Consider the following 16,650-nt stretch of genomic DNA (forward strand, 5'->3'; position numbering starts at 1 on the left):
GAGCTAAGGATTAAGTTTTAATTAAATAGCCACTATGCTCACTAGAGTTCTGAAATGTAATTACAACAGGAATGCCATATAACCTTTAGCAGCAAAAAGGCCAATCAAAGAAAATCATGTTGCATGTTAGAACAACACCAGGATTTAGAAACCAAAGGATTAATTTGATATCTTTGTTGACGAGACAGATGAAAATCACTGTTTCCCTTTTGTTCACCCAATGCAAACAATTATAAAAGTAATTAAAGATGGAGACTAGAGTTGAATTTGGATCTTGTAATTGCTGTTCTCCCTGCACATTCGCTGGAGATAATGGCACACTGACATTGCTTAGTGTCTGAAAATTAGTCAGGGTTCCAGGATACTGTGAGTATAACCTATTTTATCGCTAAGCATTAGCATGATAATGGTGTATTGGAGCTTTCCCATATGCCTAATGCTAAAGCTATATTAGTTTTTCTCATACTCATGCCAACATTTTTTTAAATTTCACATATGTTTTTTAGATAGCAAGATGGTGAGATATATTTAGCTCATAGCTTAGTTAGTTCAAAAAATAAATACAAGTAACTTAAAAATGTTAGAAAATATTTCATATGCTATTCAATTAATTTACCGTTGGTTATAAAACATCTTATAAGAAATAAAACTTATAGAGTACTTTGTACGCAATAAATGTTAATTGAATTTAATTAGAATGGGATGAATTGATTTGGTTAAACTGGAAGAGATTTCTATAAATACAGACTACCGTGTTTTCACTTTTTGTTTTGTCTTGTTTAGTTAGTTTGTTAGTTTTTAATGGTTCCAAAATTCCTGTCTAGGTGTTTCTACTCTAAAAAGGCACACTACAATTGGAGAGATCTCAGACTAACTGAAAAGTATGATGGTCAATTATTTCCATGTTTCCCAAACGAGCAGTGGAATTTCAGTCTCGTTTCATGATAGCTAGCCTGCAGACTGAGTATTCTTCTCCCTGTATCTAAACTCATAGACCAGGCAACTGCCTAATGACCAGTCTTTCAAGGGTAGAAGTTGATAAGCTTCATAGTGCAGATAACTGGTTCTGCATTCATCTACATTATAATGTATTTGTGTTGGGAATGTAGATTTAAAGTGTCTGGTCAGAAAAATCATTGCAGATCAAATGCGTTTGCATAGTGATGTAGTTATCACTCAAATATCCATTTATTTATTCAACAAGTGTTTGTTGAGCATCTACTCTGTGCCAGGCACCATATAAATACTAGGAACCCAGCCGTGGTTCAAGTCTAAGATTTACTTTGGGAGATCGTTAACTAAATTCTCTATAAGTGAATTAGATACAGCCAAAATAAAGCTATCCAAACTAGCTTTATTTATTCTAGTGATGACTTGGTTTTAATTACCATAAAGTGATTTTTTAGAAATTATCTACAAAGGTATATACGTTAACTTCATTGAGATGGGCTTGTGTGTTAGTCTGCAGACTGCATATCTGAGTCTTTATCACTAAGATGTTTTTACTTTCACAGTACAGCATTTCACAATTGTAATATTTCTAGGAAATGGCACATTATTCCAAAACAATCTTTAGACATATATTTGTGACTACTGAAGGAGCCGTGCATTCATAGTTAGCTCTTATTTTGCCCATAGACAGGATCTTAGTATGATAAAGTTCAAAAGATGTGGTAAACATAAATTATTTTTACTTACACTTACTGTTAAGTTCAAGCTCTTTGAGAAGCGGTATTTATAAGCTACTCAGGAATACAACAGCATAGCAACATTTGTGAATTTTTCCATTCCAAGATTGATGAAAATGTTTAAATTTATATTCCAAAATAAAAATTTTCCAAGAGAATAGTGTGAGAAATGGTCATCTTTCGATTCTGATTTCACTGAGGTCAAGGGCATATGTCTGTTTTCTGTTGTCTGTTTTTTACATTCCTTTCCTTTGAAGATCCCCGTGAGATGCTTTTTAAAAAGATTTATGATTAAATTTATTGTTTTACTAAATGAAAATGCAATTATAAGTAAATTGTGGTTTTTTTTCTCTTCCCTTTGACCTAGTATGAAAGCAAGGTAAAATTTAAATTTATGCATGCCTCCTTCAAGTGCATGGGTTGGGTACATGTGGCTTCCTAGATAAAATAGCAGCACAGAAACAGAGCGACACCTATGCAGCTTATTTCATAGTACATTTCATGAGCAAGTGATGCATTCTGAGATCGTTCTCATGTTGCCCTTTGCTTACAAAGATGCTGCTGCTTACCCATCATCAACTGGGCTGCGATTTGACTTTTTTCACTGGTCGCAATGACGGATTTGCTCTGCTTATTTGTTCAGCTGCCACGCACAGTGCCCCCTGGTGCACATACGCAGCAGCACACACAGGAAGGGCAGCTGGTCAGGTTGATGGGCACAATCTAGTTCTGGCGAACAAAGCAAAGTGGTCTCGTGGGTTGAACCCTGGACTCTGGTCTCTAGCACCATGCTATCTGCTAAATAATCAACCTGTGCTCCCAAATGCTTACCACTGCCTTGTTGCTTTTTGCAAGCCTGCAAATACGCAAATGTTTACACAGCCCTTGCACCTCTTGGCAAAGCTGCTTATTTATTGCCGTGTTCATTTAGAATTAGCTATGGAGCCAGAAAAAAGGAATCTCTGGAGATACCATATTTAAAACAAGTGTTTGTATTAACGGTGAGGAAGTTTGCAGACAGTGCTCCTAGCTTTTCAGCAGCATTTTCACTCCTATTTGCAGAAGAGCATCAGAACGAAAGCTGTGAGCAGCAGGCCTCTGTAAGTGGCTGATCAAACCCCAGAGATGTGCAGGGCTGGCACACTCTGGCTAGAGCTACAGCCTGGTGTTTTGGTATTTCAGAGCCTAACTGTGCCATATTTCTGGAAAAGAGTTAATTAAGCTAAACCGATGCAAAAAATTTTTAAAGCAAAGGCTAAACTTTTAATACCAGAAACTAGAATATATAGAAATGAAAGAGTAAAAAAATTAATCCAACTTGTTTTACAACGATACGGTTATGACACCAGTTGTGCTGTTTGCTGAGACAGCTAAATGGCAAAGCCTGGCTTTCCATGGAAATATATGCTAATAAAATTCTGGAATGACACTGTGTAGCTTTGTAATTTTGCCTTTGAGGCAGACAGGGGAAGCAGGAACCTGTGGTTACCATTAGGGGTCTGATCACCATATGTGATTGCTTATCCCCTATGAGTTTCATACCACTGAGCTTGCTGAATCCTTGTATTTTGAAGGACTTCTTTGTATTTCCATGAAACAATGGACTATATAACTTATCCGAGTGATTTACTTTATTGATAAAACCTTGAAATACTTGTGATAATTCAATCAGTCTTCCTCTAAAGGAAAATATGGAAGCAAATGAACACTGTGAAGGAAATTCACCCCTTCCCTTCGCTTTCTACAACAAGAATAGAAGCAAGATGCTTACCCTCCAGCTGGGCGTGTTCTTCCTAAGAACCAACTGGCTGAACAGAAGGAGACGACCTTGAGAACAAGGGGAAACGATCGAAGAAAACAAAGCAGTTGCAGAGAGAGGAAAAAACAAAGCAGAACAAATCCCTGGCATGACGTAAATCACCCGATGCACACTGCCAGGCTCTGATTCGCCTTCCCACCCGTTTGTCCTCGCGCCAGGTGTTTTTACTAAGACAAAAAAGGGATGCCTGGAATCATGGGATGATGAGGAGAGAATTAATCATTACCTTAATAAGTATAAAATTTTGGTGTTGATTGGGCAGTTTTTACAGATGCCTACTAACACCAAAAAAGTATTACTTTTACTATCCCTATAGACCTCTGCTGTTTAGTATAGTAGCCCCTAGCAACAGTGGCTATTTAGCTTAAAATTAAATAACAATAAATTTGGTTTCTCAATGGCTACATTTCAAGTACCAATACCCACATGTGGCTAGTAACTACTGATTTGGACAGGGCAGAACAGAGTGTTTCCATGAGCACAGGAAGTTCTATTGGACAGCGCTGGGATAAGCTAATAGTACCAGCATTGACGTCCCGCTGGCTTATGTTTGTGGAGCACTTACTGTGTGCTGGCATATTTATCCCCTTTTAAGCAGTAGTGAGCAAAAAGTAAACGTTCAAGTGTCTTTTGGGTATAGAAGCCATTTTCGACTTTACTGGCAAAATTAAATGTATGTTCTGTGCCTTTGGTTGCTTTCTGTCATTATTGCTCCGTTATAGAGTAAGGACTTTGGGTCAATCTGTGAGTTCAATTTTAAGTATCTCTTTTTAGACTATGTAACCCAAAAGAATGTTTCTCAGGCTTTGCTTAAATTAAAAGCTTTAAAGAGAAATATATTATTAGTTTTCAGGTGTCCCTCCAGCCCAAAAATGTCTCAATGACAGAAATTTTTATTTTTAAAAAAGAAAAGTTTCCAGGTTTTTTTTCCCTAAACTTTGAGCAAGATTTTATCTAACTTTTTCGGTATGTGGTTTGATTATGCTGCCTACACAATTGTCTGCTCTTGGGTAGAACAAAGAAACACGTTGCATTAAGCATTTAATAAGACGTCAGTTAATTCCTCTATTTCAATGCTGTGGGTGAGATTATTTTTTAAAAGGAGAGGAAGAAGACCTACGTAAAAATTCCTTGTGCAGGATGCTGTTAACATCCACTTACTCCAGCCAGTGGATAACGGAAGCATAGGTTGCTGGGTACACGCGTGCATGCAGGCACAGTCTGAAAGACATGTGCCTGCCTGGGTGTCAGTTAGCTCCCTATGGCTTGTGTCCAGTAGTCACAGAGGCTATACCGCCATTATCTTAATGATGTTGCTTTTGTTTTCCATGTAACTTTTCAACAGGCCAGAAGTAAATTTGAAGAAATATTCTGGCTGCCTCAAAGATATTGAAATTTCAAGAACTCCGTATAATATACTCAGTAGCCCTGATTATGTTGGCGTCACCAAAGGATGTTCGCTTGAGGTTGGTTTGTTTTTAACGGCTTCCTAAATACATTCATTTCAGGTTTCACTTACTTAGTTTGGGTGCTCTTATGCGGACCAGTCCCTTGTTAATATATTGAAGCTCCCACTGACCCTAGTCTAAGCTACGTGTAAATGATACAGTACGATTGAATCACTTCTATAAATTACCGTGATCAACTGAAATTAGGAAGTGGTATTATGAAGACTCAAAATTATGAACCAATTTCCCACATGTGCAGCACTTCATACCGTGTATTTTTAATATTAATCTGTCTTCTGGTTCTGTCTTTCTTTCCAACATTACTTTTCCCTTTTCCTCACTTTTGTCATCTATTTTAAATTTATGTCTTGTATATAGCTTTATTAGCAGCCTTAAATCTTTTTTCTGGAATGTGTCAGGAGTTTACACAAATAGCAAGTAACGGTTTATACCGTACTCATTAATGCATAGCATCTTGTCTATAGTTTGGAAGTCAAACCCATTTTTCTTTGAAAATGGCACAGACTGAGAACTGTCCACAAAGACTTGTCTTTGACATGACTGCAAAGGCCCTTGTTATCAGGTATCTTTAGTATCTTTTCTTTATTGCCAAAGCAGCCCAGCAGCCCCCTGATTCCACGTGACTGTTCTGCCCTGACTCTTCAATAGACGCTGACCTGTTGGAGAGAGAAGCCCAGGTCACAGCTCTGCTTTCTTAAAATATCTATAAGCAAGAACCAATAGTCAACAGCAAGTATTAGTAAGAATTTTATGGGCATTCTGAAAGTGATGAGTTTGTTTAAGAAAGAAAAAGTTAACTATATCATCCTTACAAGTTTTTAAGTACCCTGATATGACACAACTACTCATTTTAGCTGCTTCCTCTCACTAAAATTACTTTAAAGCATTACTATAGAATTCAAGGAAATGGAGGGAGAATGAGGAGGAAGAAAAAGTGAATCCACCACTGAGCCATGAGGTTTAAAGCCTGGAAGAGAGCTTCAGAGTCTTCATTGTGCACAGTACCAGCTCCAATTTGAAATTAGCCATAGACGTCCACCCTGAGATGCTTGGGAATCAGGAAAAAGGAAATACATACAGAGCTGAAACTCTAAGGATCCACACTGACTTCTTAAAGAAAGTTTTACTGAGAGTTTTAATCTTACTACGCTGAACTCTCATCCACATGAGGAGGGAAAATCGCCCAGAAAATGAATAGCCTATATGTGTGAAAATGATGATTCTGTAAACGCACTTTTCAGTAACCAGGAATTATTTTGCAACTAAAACATGACACAGAAATTTGATGTGGATATATACTGAAAAGTCTGCAGAGTAGTTTTATCCGAACTCTCTAAAACTCTATGATTTGAAAATTTGAATAGAAAATAAATTATATATTTTGCAATACTTATATCACTTAACTGGGTCTGAAGCACTGTGGAGAAAATATCCCGCATTAAAGAATTCCTTGGTTTCACTACAGCAAAATCCAGGACTTTTAAAATGAAGCTTTTAAGCTGTCTAAATGCCCAACTACACGGGCTTGCTTAAGTAACTCCTAGCCCATTCATACAATGGAGTGTCCTCCTGCCATTGAAAATGATGAGATCTATGTTTACTGTCAGAGAGCGATCTCCCGCATATGTAGTGAAAAGAAGTTACAAATGAACATGTCTATCATGATTCAATTTAAATAGAGAGGAAGAGAGTGGAAGAGGGCAAGGTTATGACAGATAAAATGAATGCATGCATGAAGGAATAAATGAATTACCAAAAAGCTATATGCCTCTACACAGCTGTGGGATAGAGGTGATTTTTGCCTTCTTCCTTTTGCACTTTGATACTATCTAAAATGTTACCGTTTTAATTTTAATATCATCAAGGACAATGGTTTTCATTTTGAAAAGAAAACTAGACTATAAAAAGTTTGGTTTATTTCTTTTTTAAGATTTAGATTTTATCTGATTTTTAAAAATGCCTCGGGTGGCTAAGTTCACGTGCTGCGCTTCAGCAGCTTGGGGTTCACAGGTTTGGATCCCGGGCACAGACCTAGCACCGCTCATCAAGCCACGTAAAATAGAGGAGGGTTGGCACAGATGTTAGCTCAGCGACAATCTTCCTTAAACAAAAAGAGGAATATTGGCAACAGGTGTTAGTTCAGAGCCACTATCCACACACGCACAAAACAAAATTCCTCTAGAATGTATTTATATATTTGATGGCAATGGACATCTTTACCTTGGGCCCGTCACTGAGGCAGAATGTAGGCAGAGATCATCGTCATACTCAGCTGTAAAACATAATTACTTGATAGAAGGCATTCGAGGCATTAATTAGCGTGTTTGCAAGGGAGATCTAGCAAGATAGATTTAAACCTAAAGAGAATATCTATCAATGATAACCTTCTATATTTTAAATCAAAAGTTCTAGAATAAAAGCAGAGGCTAGAATTTTCATTGTAACCCAAACTGCTCATAAAATTCAAAGTTAGAGCTAGAAACAGCATTTCTTCAGTCGCTCTTAAGTTCTGCATGTAACTGTGGGTATTCCTGTTTTCTAAAGCTACAACACATTTCATGATAACATGGATTGCATTGAGAAGGGTGAGTGACATGGAGAAGTTGATGTAAATTTTCGTTTCTAATGCTTTCTTCTCTTCTTTCCTTTTACCCACAGAACGTTTACACAGTTAGCTTCCCCAGGCCTGGTTTTGTGGAGCTGGCCCCTGTGCCACTTGATGTCGGAACAGAAATAAACCTGTCCTTCAGCACCAGGAATGAATCTGGTATCATTCTCTTGGGCAGTGGAGGGACACCAGCACCACCTAGGAGAAAGCGAAGACAAACTGGCCAGGTACCATCGCCCTGGCTAATAATGCATCGATGATGCATTGATAATGCATTTTCCTTAATGCTTATGTAAAACAGTTATTTCATAAAGAGACTGGGGAGGCATTTCGGACTTATAAATTGCTCCTGTATTTTTAGGTTTGCATCATTTCTTTCCACTATCATCTTCTTAGGATAATTATTTCCACTAGGACTTTCCCATTGGTCAATTCCAGGTACGCTCCCACTTGGATTTGCACCTATAGTTCATAGGGGTTTAGCATATGCATATATAAAAAGAGAAAACAACATATATTCAAATTATGTTAATCTTCTCTTGTCTCTAAGTCCAGCTCCTTACCAGATCTGTGGATATCCAGCTATGGTCCCTTAAATTTAAATTTAAGTTCTTTCTAGGATTAGTTTCTCAGTTTCCCTAGCCCACGTGATACAGTCTGTTAGAGCCTGACCCACTCTACCCTCTCTGGACACAGGGAAGGCAGAGAATGGACTTGGGATAGGAGAAGGCAAATAGAGTCAAACTAACACAGCTGTGGCCGAGTCCATGCTCAGTCTCACTGGTGGCATTAAAATAAAGCCTATAGAGGGGACTGGCCCTGTGGTCGAGAGTTTAAAGTTCTGCATGCTCTACTTTGGCAGCCCAGGTTTGCAGGTTTGGATCCCAGGTGTGGACCTGCTCCACTCATCAAGCCATGCCATGGAGGCATCGCACATACAAAATGGAGGAAGATTGGCACGGATGTTAGCTCAGGGTGAATCTTCCTCACCAAAAAATTTAATTAATTTAAAAACATAAAGCCTACACAGGATCTGCTTTGTAAGGTTGTGAATTCCAATTTTCATAACCCCTAGACATTTGATTCTGTTAAAAAGCTATCCCTTCATTGTCCGGATGTAGGCACTATAACTTCTTTATTGCCTTGATATTCCTCCAGTAGTTTCAATCATATTTTTAAAAATATAATTTTTTTCCTTTTAATCTAGTTTTTCTCAGTGAAAGTGTTTATAGGAATTACCTCGTCCACTATGGCCAAAGAATGGAATGCTTCACAAATACGTCCTTAAATATGCATGCATCCTTGTAAACCAGGTTGTATTGTTTGTGATTATATGTGTTTCTTAAATCACTTTTAGCATTTAAAATTTAGTAATCAATAGTATGTGGGGCAGCCCCATGGCCTAGTGGTTAGGTTCAGCATGCTCCACACCGGTGGCCTGGATTCACAGGTTCAGATCCTGGACACAGATCTACACCACTAATCAGCCATGCTGTGGCAGCAACCCACATATAAAAGATAGAGGAAGACTGGCACAGATGTTAGGTCAAGGCTAATCTTCCTCAAGTAAAAAAAAATCAAAAAGAAGAAGATTGGCAACAGATGTTAGCTCAGGGCTAATTTTCCTCAGCAGAAAAAAAAGGACAAAGAAAAATAATAATAAAAATAGGTAATTAATCTTATTCTCCCCCCCAAAAAATAAAGACTAAACAAAATTTTAGCAAATAAAATACAAAGATGTATAACCACGAGTAACAAGGGTGGTTTGATATTAGGAAATCTAAAAACATATAATCATCTCAATAGATGCAGAGAAAACATTTGGTAAAATTTAATACCCATTCCTGATTTTAAAAAGTAAACTTTAGTAAACTAAGAAGAGGAAGGTACTTCCTTCCTTAGCCATCTGTAAAAAGACTATAACAAATATTCTTGATAGGCAAACATTATAAACATTTTCTATAAAATCAAGCGTAAGCAAAAGATGAATATTATCACTGTACCAGTCTTAGCCAGTGAAATAAGAAAAAAACAAGTAAGTATAGTATAAGAACAAGTATAAACTTAGGAATAAATGTAACAAAACAAGCATAAGATCTATATGGAGAAAATTATAAAACTTTACTGAAAAATGACAGTAAACTACTTACCAAAAGTATCCTCAATGAATGAGCATAGTCAACATGTTAACAGAGAGAGAGACTTAATGTTAAAAACATCAATTCTCCCCAAAATGATATGTAGATTCAATTTCAATGAAAATACCACCTTATCATTTTGTAAATTCTGACAAGCTAATTCTAAAGTTTATGTGGAAGACCAAAAGCTCAAGAAACTGCTGAAATAGGAGAGTAAGGTGGTGGGCTGTCCTACCCAGTATCAGCACGTTTAAAGCTAGAGTTTTGAATCACAGTAGTGTGGTGTTAATTCACGGACTCTGTGCCAGTGGAACAGAATAGAGAGCCCTGAATATACTCAAGTATAGAGGGAAATGACATTTGCCAACAGGTGGCCCAGCACATCACTAGGAAAAAAGTGGATCTTTGAGTGAATGACTCTGGAGCAACTGGTTGTCCATATGGAAAAAATGAACCAACTTCTACTTCGCACCAAACAGAAAAATAAATTCCCAGTAAATTAAAGTCTTAAATATGAAAAGATAAAACTGTAAAATTTTTAGGAGAAAATATAGGATAACTTTGACCTTGGGGAAAGGAAGGATTTATTGAACAAAACAAGATTATAAGAGCAATTTCATTAAAATTAAAACTTTCTAGACATCAAACAACATAAAAGACAAACTCCAGCCTGGAAACTTACAATACATATAACCTACAAAAAACTAGTAAACAGAATATAAAAATAACTCTTACAAGTCGATAAGAAAAAGACAAACTTACAACTAGAATATACAACTATGTACTGGGGCTTTGGGGAGGAAAAGAAAAGAGAGGACGATTGGCAACAGATTTAGCTCAGAGTGAATATTTCCCAGCAAAAAAGAAAAAGAAAAAGAAAAAAACATATACAACAATGGGCAGGAGACTTAAACAGGCATTTTACAGAAGAGGAAACATCAATGACCCAAAAACATATTTTAAAAATATTCAACCTCATTTGCAATGAGGGAAATGCAATTTCACACCACACTTGACTTTATACCCACTAGATTGGTAAAACATTAAGAAATATGATAATACCACTGTCAGCCAGATGTGGAACGCCGGGAACACTTAATCACTGCCGGTGGAAAGGGTAGATTGTTACAGCCACTTTGGAAAACCACGTGGCGCTATCTTGTAAAGTTGAACATGTGAACACTCTACACCCAGCAATTCCACTCCTAGGTATAGTCCCAAACTCTGCACGTGTGTCCAATGAGACATGTACAAGAATGTTAATAGCAGCATTCTTTATAATAGAAAAACTAGAAACAACCCAAACGTTCATCAGCTGGAGAGCAGATAAACTGTGGCACTGTGCATAATGAGATATTAAGCAGTAGGAAAAAGAAATAAATTATAACTAAACATAATAACATGGATGAATATTAGAAAACTGCATAGAAGTGAAAAAATGCACTACATACTGTATGATACTATTTTTATAGATTTCTAATATAAATAACACTAAACAATGTATTGTTTACAGATATATATGTGAATTTTCAAAAATAATTTCTAAAATGCCCGGGAATGATAAACATAAAATTCACGTCAGTGGTTACCTGAGATGGAGAAGCTGAGGGATGGGATGGGGAAGACGCTCACAGGAGATGCAGTGGGATCGTTTCTTAAATTGGGTGGTGGATTTTCAGAAAGTCATTGAATTGTACAGTTGTGAACATAGCTTCATCATTTAATGCATGTCCCTTATGCTGTGAGGAATATAGAGAATAGTCATAAAAAATATTTTTTGAAGGGGCCGGCCTGGTGGTGCAGTGGTTAAGTTTGCACGTTCACTGGTTTGGATCCCAGGTGCAGACATGGCACCACTTGGCAAGCCATGCTGTGGCAGCCGTCCCATAAAGAAAGTAGAGGAAGATGAGCACGGATGTTAGCTCAGGGCCAGTCTTCCTCAGCAAAAAGAGGAGGATTGACAGCAGATGTTAGCTCAGGGCTAATCTTCCTCAAAAAAAAAATTTTTTTTTTGAAGAGTAGAGGGAGAAAAAGTGTTATCTTACTTCTTGCTGCATATAATAAGCACTGAGTAAATTTAAATATAAATGTTCTCTTCAATCTTTTATCTTTTAATCCTGAAAAATAAAATTTTTTCTCGCTATTACAGACGAGACATCTAGTTATAATAGGAGGACCAAATCAAACACACAGATGTAGGTTTCCGTTAGAGGGTGTTTATTTCCTAGGTCATTGTCAAATAATTAAATGTCATCTACTGACTCCAAATTTCTCCTTATTGGGCTTAAATATATTGACTTGAATCATCAGCTTTCAGGAAAGTTCTTAAAATAGAGCATGTTCTCCTTAAAACATGAGAAATGAGAAAATATTAGGTACAATAGTATAAACTAATCTAGAAATAACATGCTAATGTTTCAACATTTAACGATAATGCATATCTAGTTTTTAAAATCTCGTAGTAAATGCTATCTGAAAGAGGAAACAATGTTAAATAAATCATGTCTGTCATATAGTCAACGCTGGTCAAACGGACATATTTTATTTTTCAAAGCAAACAGTTTTAATACCCAGAGGATTATTTGTGATTGTGTTCCGCTAACAGGATTTGAGTCATCAAATAATCGGCTCAAAAATTTTTAATTGAGTGAGTAGTTAGCAGTTGCCCCTTTAATGGATGGTAGGCGCTGATCCAGATCCTGGAGACATTTTATTTTGGACACAGAGCTGCATAGACAATTTAGTAAAGCATGGGAGACGTTATGATGTTTAAGTGAAACCATCTCCACAGCCTCAGGTGACTGTGGGGGACGAGTGATCATCCCACAAGAAAGGGAGCTCACGAGGCATCAGCTTTGGGGACGAGGACTGCGTTCAAGCTCCCTGGGGTTCACAATCTGATCTCAAAACCATACTGGTTGCTATAGTAACAGTAGCAAGAAGAAAGCGGGCATGTTTGTGGATGAAAAATTGTCTTCTTTCTTTCTAAATGTGGGAGACAAGTTACTCGTTGGTGATAGAAATCTAGTCCACCAGCTCGGAGATCAAATTGAAATCCAAACACACTAAATGCCACGAGGTTGGGAGTCAGCCTGATTTCCAAAAGCTGCACAGTCTATTCAGCTGTGTGTCCAAAACGAAAACTGGTGAGTATAAGGGAGGGGGATTTTATTGACACCCTTTGTTTCCTGATGGGTTTTGTGAGTCAGAGGCGCAATTCAAGCACAGCTGCTACTTTCGGCATCGCAAGTACTGCTGTATTACTACAACCACTTTCCACATCATCTAACAAGCAAAAATGATAAATGATTAAAAACCTCTTTCCGACTGCTTTAAATACTCTGTTTAAGAAAATACTGAGTCTTAACTTCTCAGTTACTATCTCAGAGTGGATGAATCTTCCCGTTCCATCGGGGAGCCTCTAAGGCTCAGTCATAGATGAGAGTCCTCTTTAATCTTCAATAACGTTTGCCGTTGCAGGCCTATTATGCAATATTCCTGAACAGGGGCCGTCTGGAAGTGCATCTCTCCACAGGGACACGAACAATGAGGAAAATTGTCGTCAGACCCGAGCCGAGTCTGTTTCACGATGGGAGAGAACATTCCGTTCACGTGGAGAGAACTAGAGGGTAACAATAGCCCTTACTGTCTGTCATAACTAATCTGAACTCCCTTGCCCGCCTTGGTCTCCGACTGGATCTTTGTGTATATGAACATACGAGGCATGTGAAATATCAAGTAGTTTAATTTCATCTTCTTTACATTTCATACTTCAGGAACCTCATTTGCTTTGGCCCTTAGGCGATCTGTTCTTAACATTTTTATTCTGTGCAGCTCTCCTCTCCACCTTTGGAAAAACCAAACGCACTTTCTGGAGCTATAGATAAGAAAAACGCTCTCCCTCGGTACCTCTCAAATGTTCTCTTCTCAGATAAGGTATGCCCATGGTGAAACACACAGAACGGCTCGGCTGGAGCCAGCAGCCTTCGGCAGCTGCTGTTTCATTCAGCTTCCAAAGCAGTTATGGCAGCTGCTTAGAAATCTGTCACAGATACAGAGCGTGGCAGCCACTGCAGGACCTACTGAGTGTGCCTCATCTGTGTCTGCCTCCAAGGCATGCAGGCTCCCTGCAGAGTGGCTTCAGGAGGGAGTAGAGTGAGAGTGAGAAGGAAGAAGGCTGCAAGGAGGGCACCTCTCTACAGGATCCAGGAGAGCAGCTGATTCCCAGCCCTGAGTCAGGGGATCGGCTACGATAGGGTTCGAGACTGATTTCTTACGTCTTCAGAACACTGCGGTACTTTATACTTACTTTATTGGGAATGTCATCTGTATTTTTCCTCAAAATGCTGTGTGACAACTTAGGGAGGTAATTAGTTTAGAAGGACAATTAGATAAAAAAGAAAACAGAAGCCCAGAGACTTCAGACCTCCAAATCAGCAATCCATTTATTAGACTGAAGACAAAAAAGAACTGGAAATCAAATCTGATGAAACCTTAAAACACAGAGAATACTTTGAAATACAGCAACAGCATGAATATGTAGCAATAGTTCAAGTAAGCAGGCGCTATTCTATAGTTAAAGAATTACGTTTGCTAATTAGCCTATGTTTTCTAATGATCCTCTTGTGTGGAGAACAGTTTAGATAAGTAGGAAGAATTTCTTACCTTCTGAGTAAATGGTTAAGCTTTCCTTAGCTCATTTTTCTATTATGTAGAGCGCTAGGTTGTAGGCTGAATTGACGCTAAGCTTTCTTGCAGAGTGTCTACTAACTGAGATGTTTAGAAGCCATGATTAAAACAGACGAGAGATGGATAGCTGGACATACTAAGAACTTTTCTAATCTAATAGCCAGATATTGCGTTCATGGTCTCTGAGAAGGAATGCAAACTGACTTTTCTCGTTCGAATCTTAAGGAATGCTCTAGAATACTAATTTTACATGTCTTCTAGAGTAGATTTTAGGTCTTTTGCCAAACCTGAATCCTTCTCATTATAGGAGGGACTTTTTAAAGTCTTTAAACTTTAAGGAATTTCAATAGGCAAATGCAGCTTTGAGAAATTTAGTTGACTAAGAATCATCCAAAGTATGTTATTTTGCAGAGAAAGGATTCTGATATTCCCAAGTGCATTACAATGTTGTGCTAAGGTGTCCTTTTAACAGGTGTTTCTTCAAGAAGGGCACTTTCGTCTGCCAACTTCACAGCTGTTGGCCATCAATCCAAACTTTATTTGATTAAGCTCAGTATAAAGTACATCACTGGAAACTGGTCATTCAGTTAATTGGCCATATAAACAAACAGGTTTGCCATTCTCTGTTAATTAAAGGATAATATATTGGACATATTAGTGCATAATCACTGAACCCTGTGGCCAGGCAAGAACACGTTTGCTACCATAATGTCTCGTTTAGCACTGTAAGGTCAAAAAATAATCATTACCTATCCTTTAAGCAAGTGCTACAATTAGCTGATTAACCAAAGATTGCTAATGACCCTAAGAACTTCACCCAGAAATGTTTTTTGAAGGCTTCATATACCTATTCTATGGCATGCTCTGTGTCAAATACTAGACAAAGATTATGTCTTTTAATCGTTCCAAATGTATGTGAGATCTGTATTACACCTTTCATCACAAATGAGGAAATATTAACTAATTTGCCCAAAATCACATAGCTAGTAAATAACAGAGCCAGAATTTAGACCAGATGTATACGACTTGAACTCCGTCTGTGCTCACCAACATATTTCTTACCCTTTCTTGTAAGGTAATTCCAAATCTTATAATTTGGAAATATTTGCTTTCTCCCAACACCTTTCAGACCATGCATGCCAATTATCATTTCTTTTCCTAAAACCCTGGATAAGATGATAATTTTAATCCCATCTCAGAAGATCATTGAATTTCTATCAAATCGAAGGGCCACCTTTTCCAGATCGCTCTTGCCTTCTCTCTTCCCCTCTACCTCTCTTTACCCCTCCTCCCTCCTTCACTTTCCTTTTCTTCCTCTTCCTCTGGAAAAGTCTCACTTCAGTCACTTTGGTATCTAATTCCGTGGTGCTCCAGTGCCCCCACCTTCGAGAACTGCTTTGCCCTCTGATCCTTCTCCTGGAGTCCACCTAAGTGGCCAGTAGTTCTCACTGGACAAAACATAAACTCTAAGAGCCCGGAGTAGATGCTTAGTCAAATAGGTTTTCTCCTCTGTGAGAGTTTTCTTCACACAGGTACAGAATTAGACTAAAGACCACAAAGTTGGATCAGATATTTCAGGAGTAATTTGGAGTTTCCAGAATGGGATCATGATTTCGACACAGCAACCCAAATATTTCTCTCTTGCTGTCCAAAATGTATTCAATCAAAAGAATTTCGGATTTTGTTTTTCATGTAAATTACAAATGTTATGCATTTAGTACTCTTGAGATCTTCTTCCACATATACAATCCATTCAGTGGTGGTTTGAAAAAAAATCTTAAATCAATATTCCAAACAAACAAGAAACAGAATGTAAGTAATAAAATATTTAATTATGAAACTGCAAGAATCAACCATTGAAATTGTAAGAAAATACAGCTGACCTATCACAATACTCATAGTAATATAATGCTTATTATAGTGCTTTTTGCAGATAGTAGGTCCTCAGTAAAGAGTTGTTGAATAAATAATTAAAGAGCAGGAAACACACCAGAGTCATAATGGACGTGTTGGCAATGTCACTTTATGAAAGAACCAAAGAAATGATCTGGATTTGATGCTTTTGGAATGTAAAATACAAGCAAGATTTAGCTGTAGTCTTCTCGCAATGCCCTTACTAAGTAACACAGCCTCAGTGCCATCCCTTGATTAATGTTTTCCATGGTTTGAAGTAGATATTTTTATCCTCATTTATAAATGAATGAAATGACACTGAGTAAGATTAAGTAACTGGCCCAAG

At 37.7% G+C, this 16,650-nt stretch overlaps 1 protein-coding gene across 2 annotated transcripts in view; it reads left to right on the plus strand.

Moving 5' to 3' along the window:
• The window catches only part of LAMA2 (laminin subunit alpha 2), a 542,322-nt gene that overhangs the window by 502,734 nt on the left and 22,938 nt on the right, over positions 1 to 16,650 (plus strand). For both annotated transcript variants that reach the window (XM_070557039.1, XM_070557040.1), the window contains exons 52-54: positions 4,853 to 4,973; positions 7,635 to 7,811; positions 13,203 to 13,351. In XM_070557039.1, the coding sequence (XP_070413140.1) occupies positions 4,853 to 4,973; positions 7,635 to 7,811; positions 13,203 to 13,351 (447 nt within the window). The remainder of the gene's footprint in view (positions 1 to 4,852; positions 4,974 to 7,634; positions 7,812 to 13,202; positions 13,352 to 16,650) is intronic.

Source organism: Equus przewalskii, chromosome 9 (assembly GCF_037783145.1).
Source record: "Equus przewalskii isolate Varuska chromosome 9, EquPr2, whole genome shotgun sequence".
NCBI lineage: Eukaryota > Metazoa > Chordata > Mammalia > Perissodactyla > Equidae > Equus > Equus przewalskii.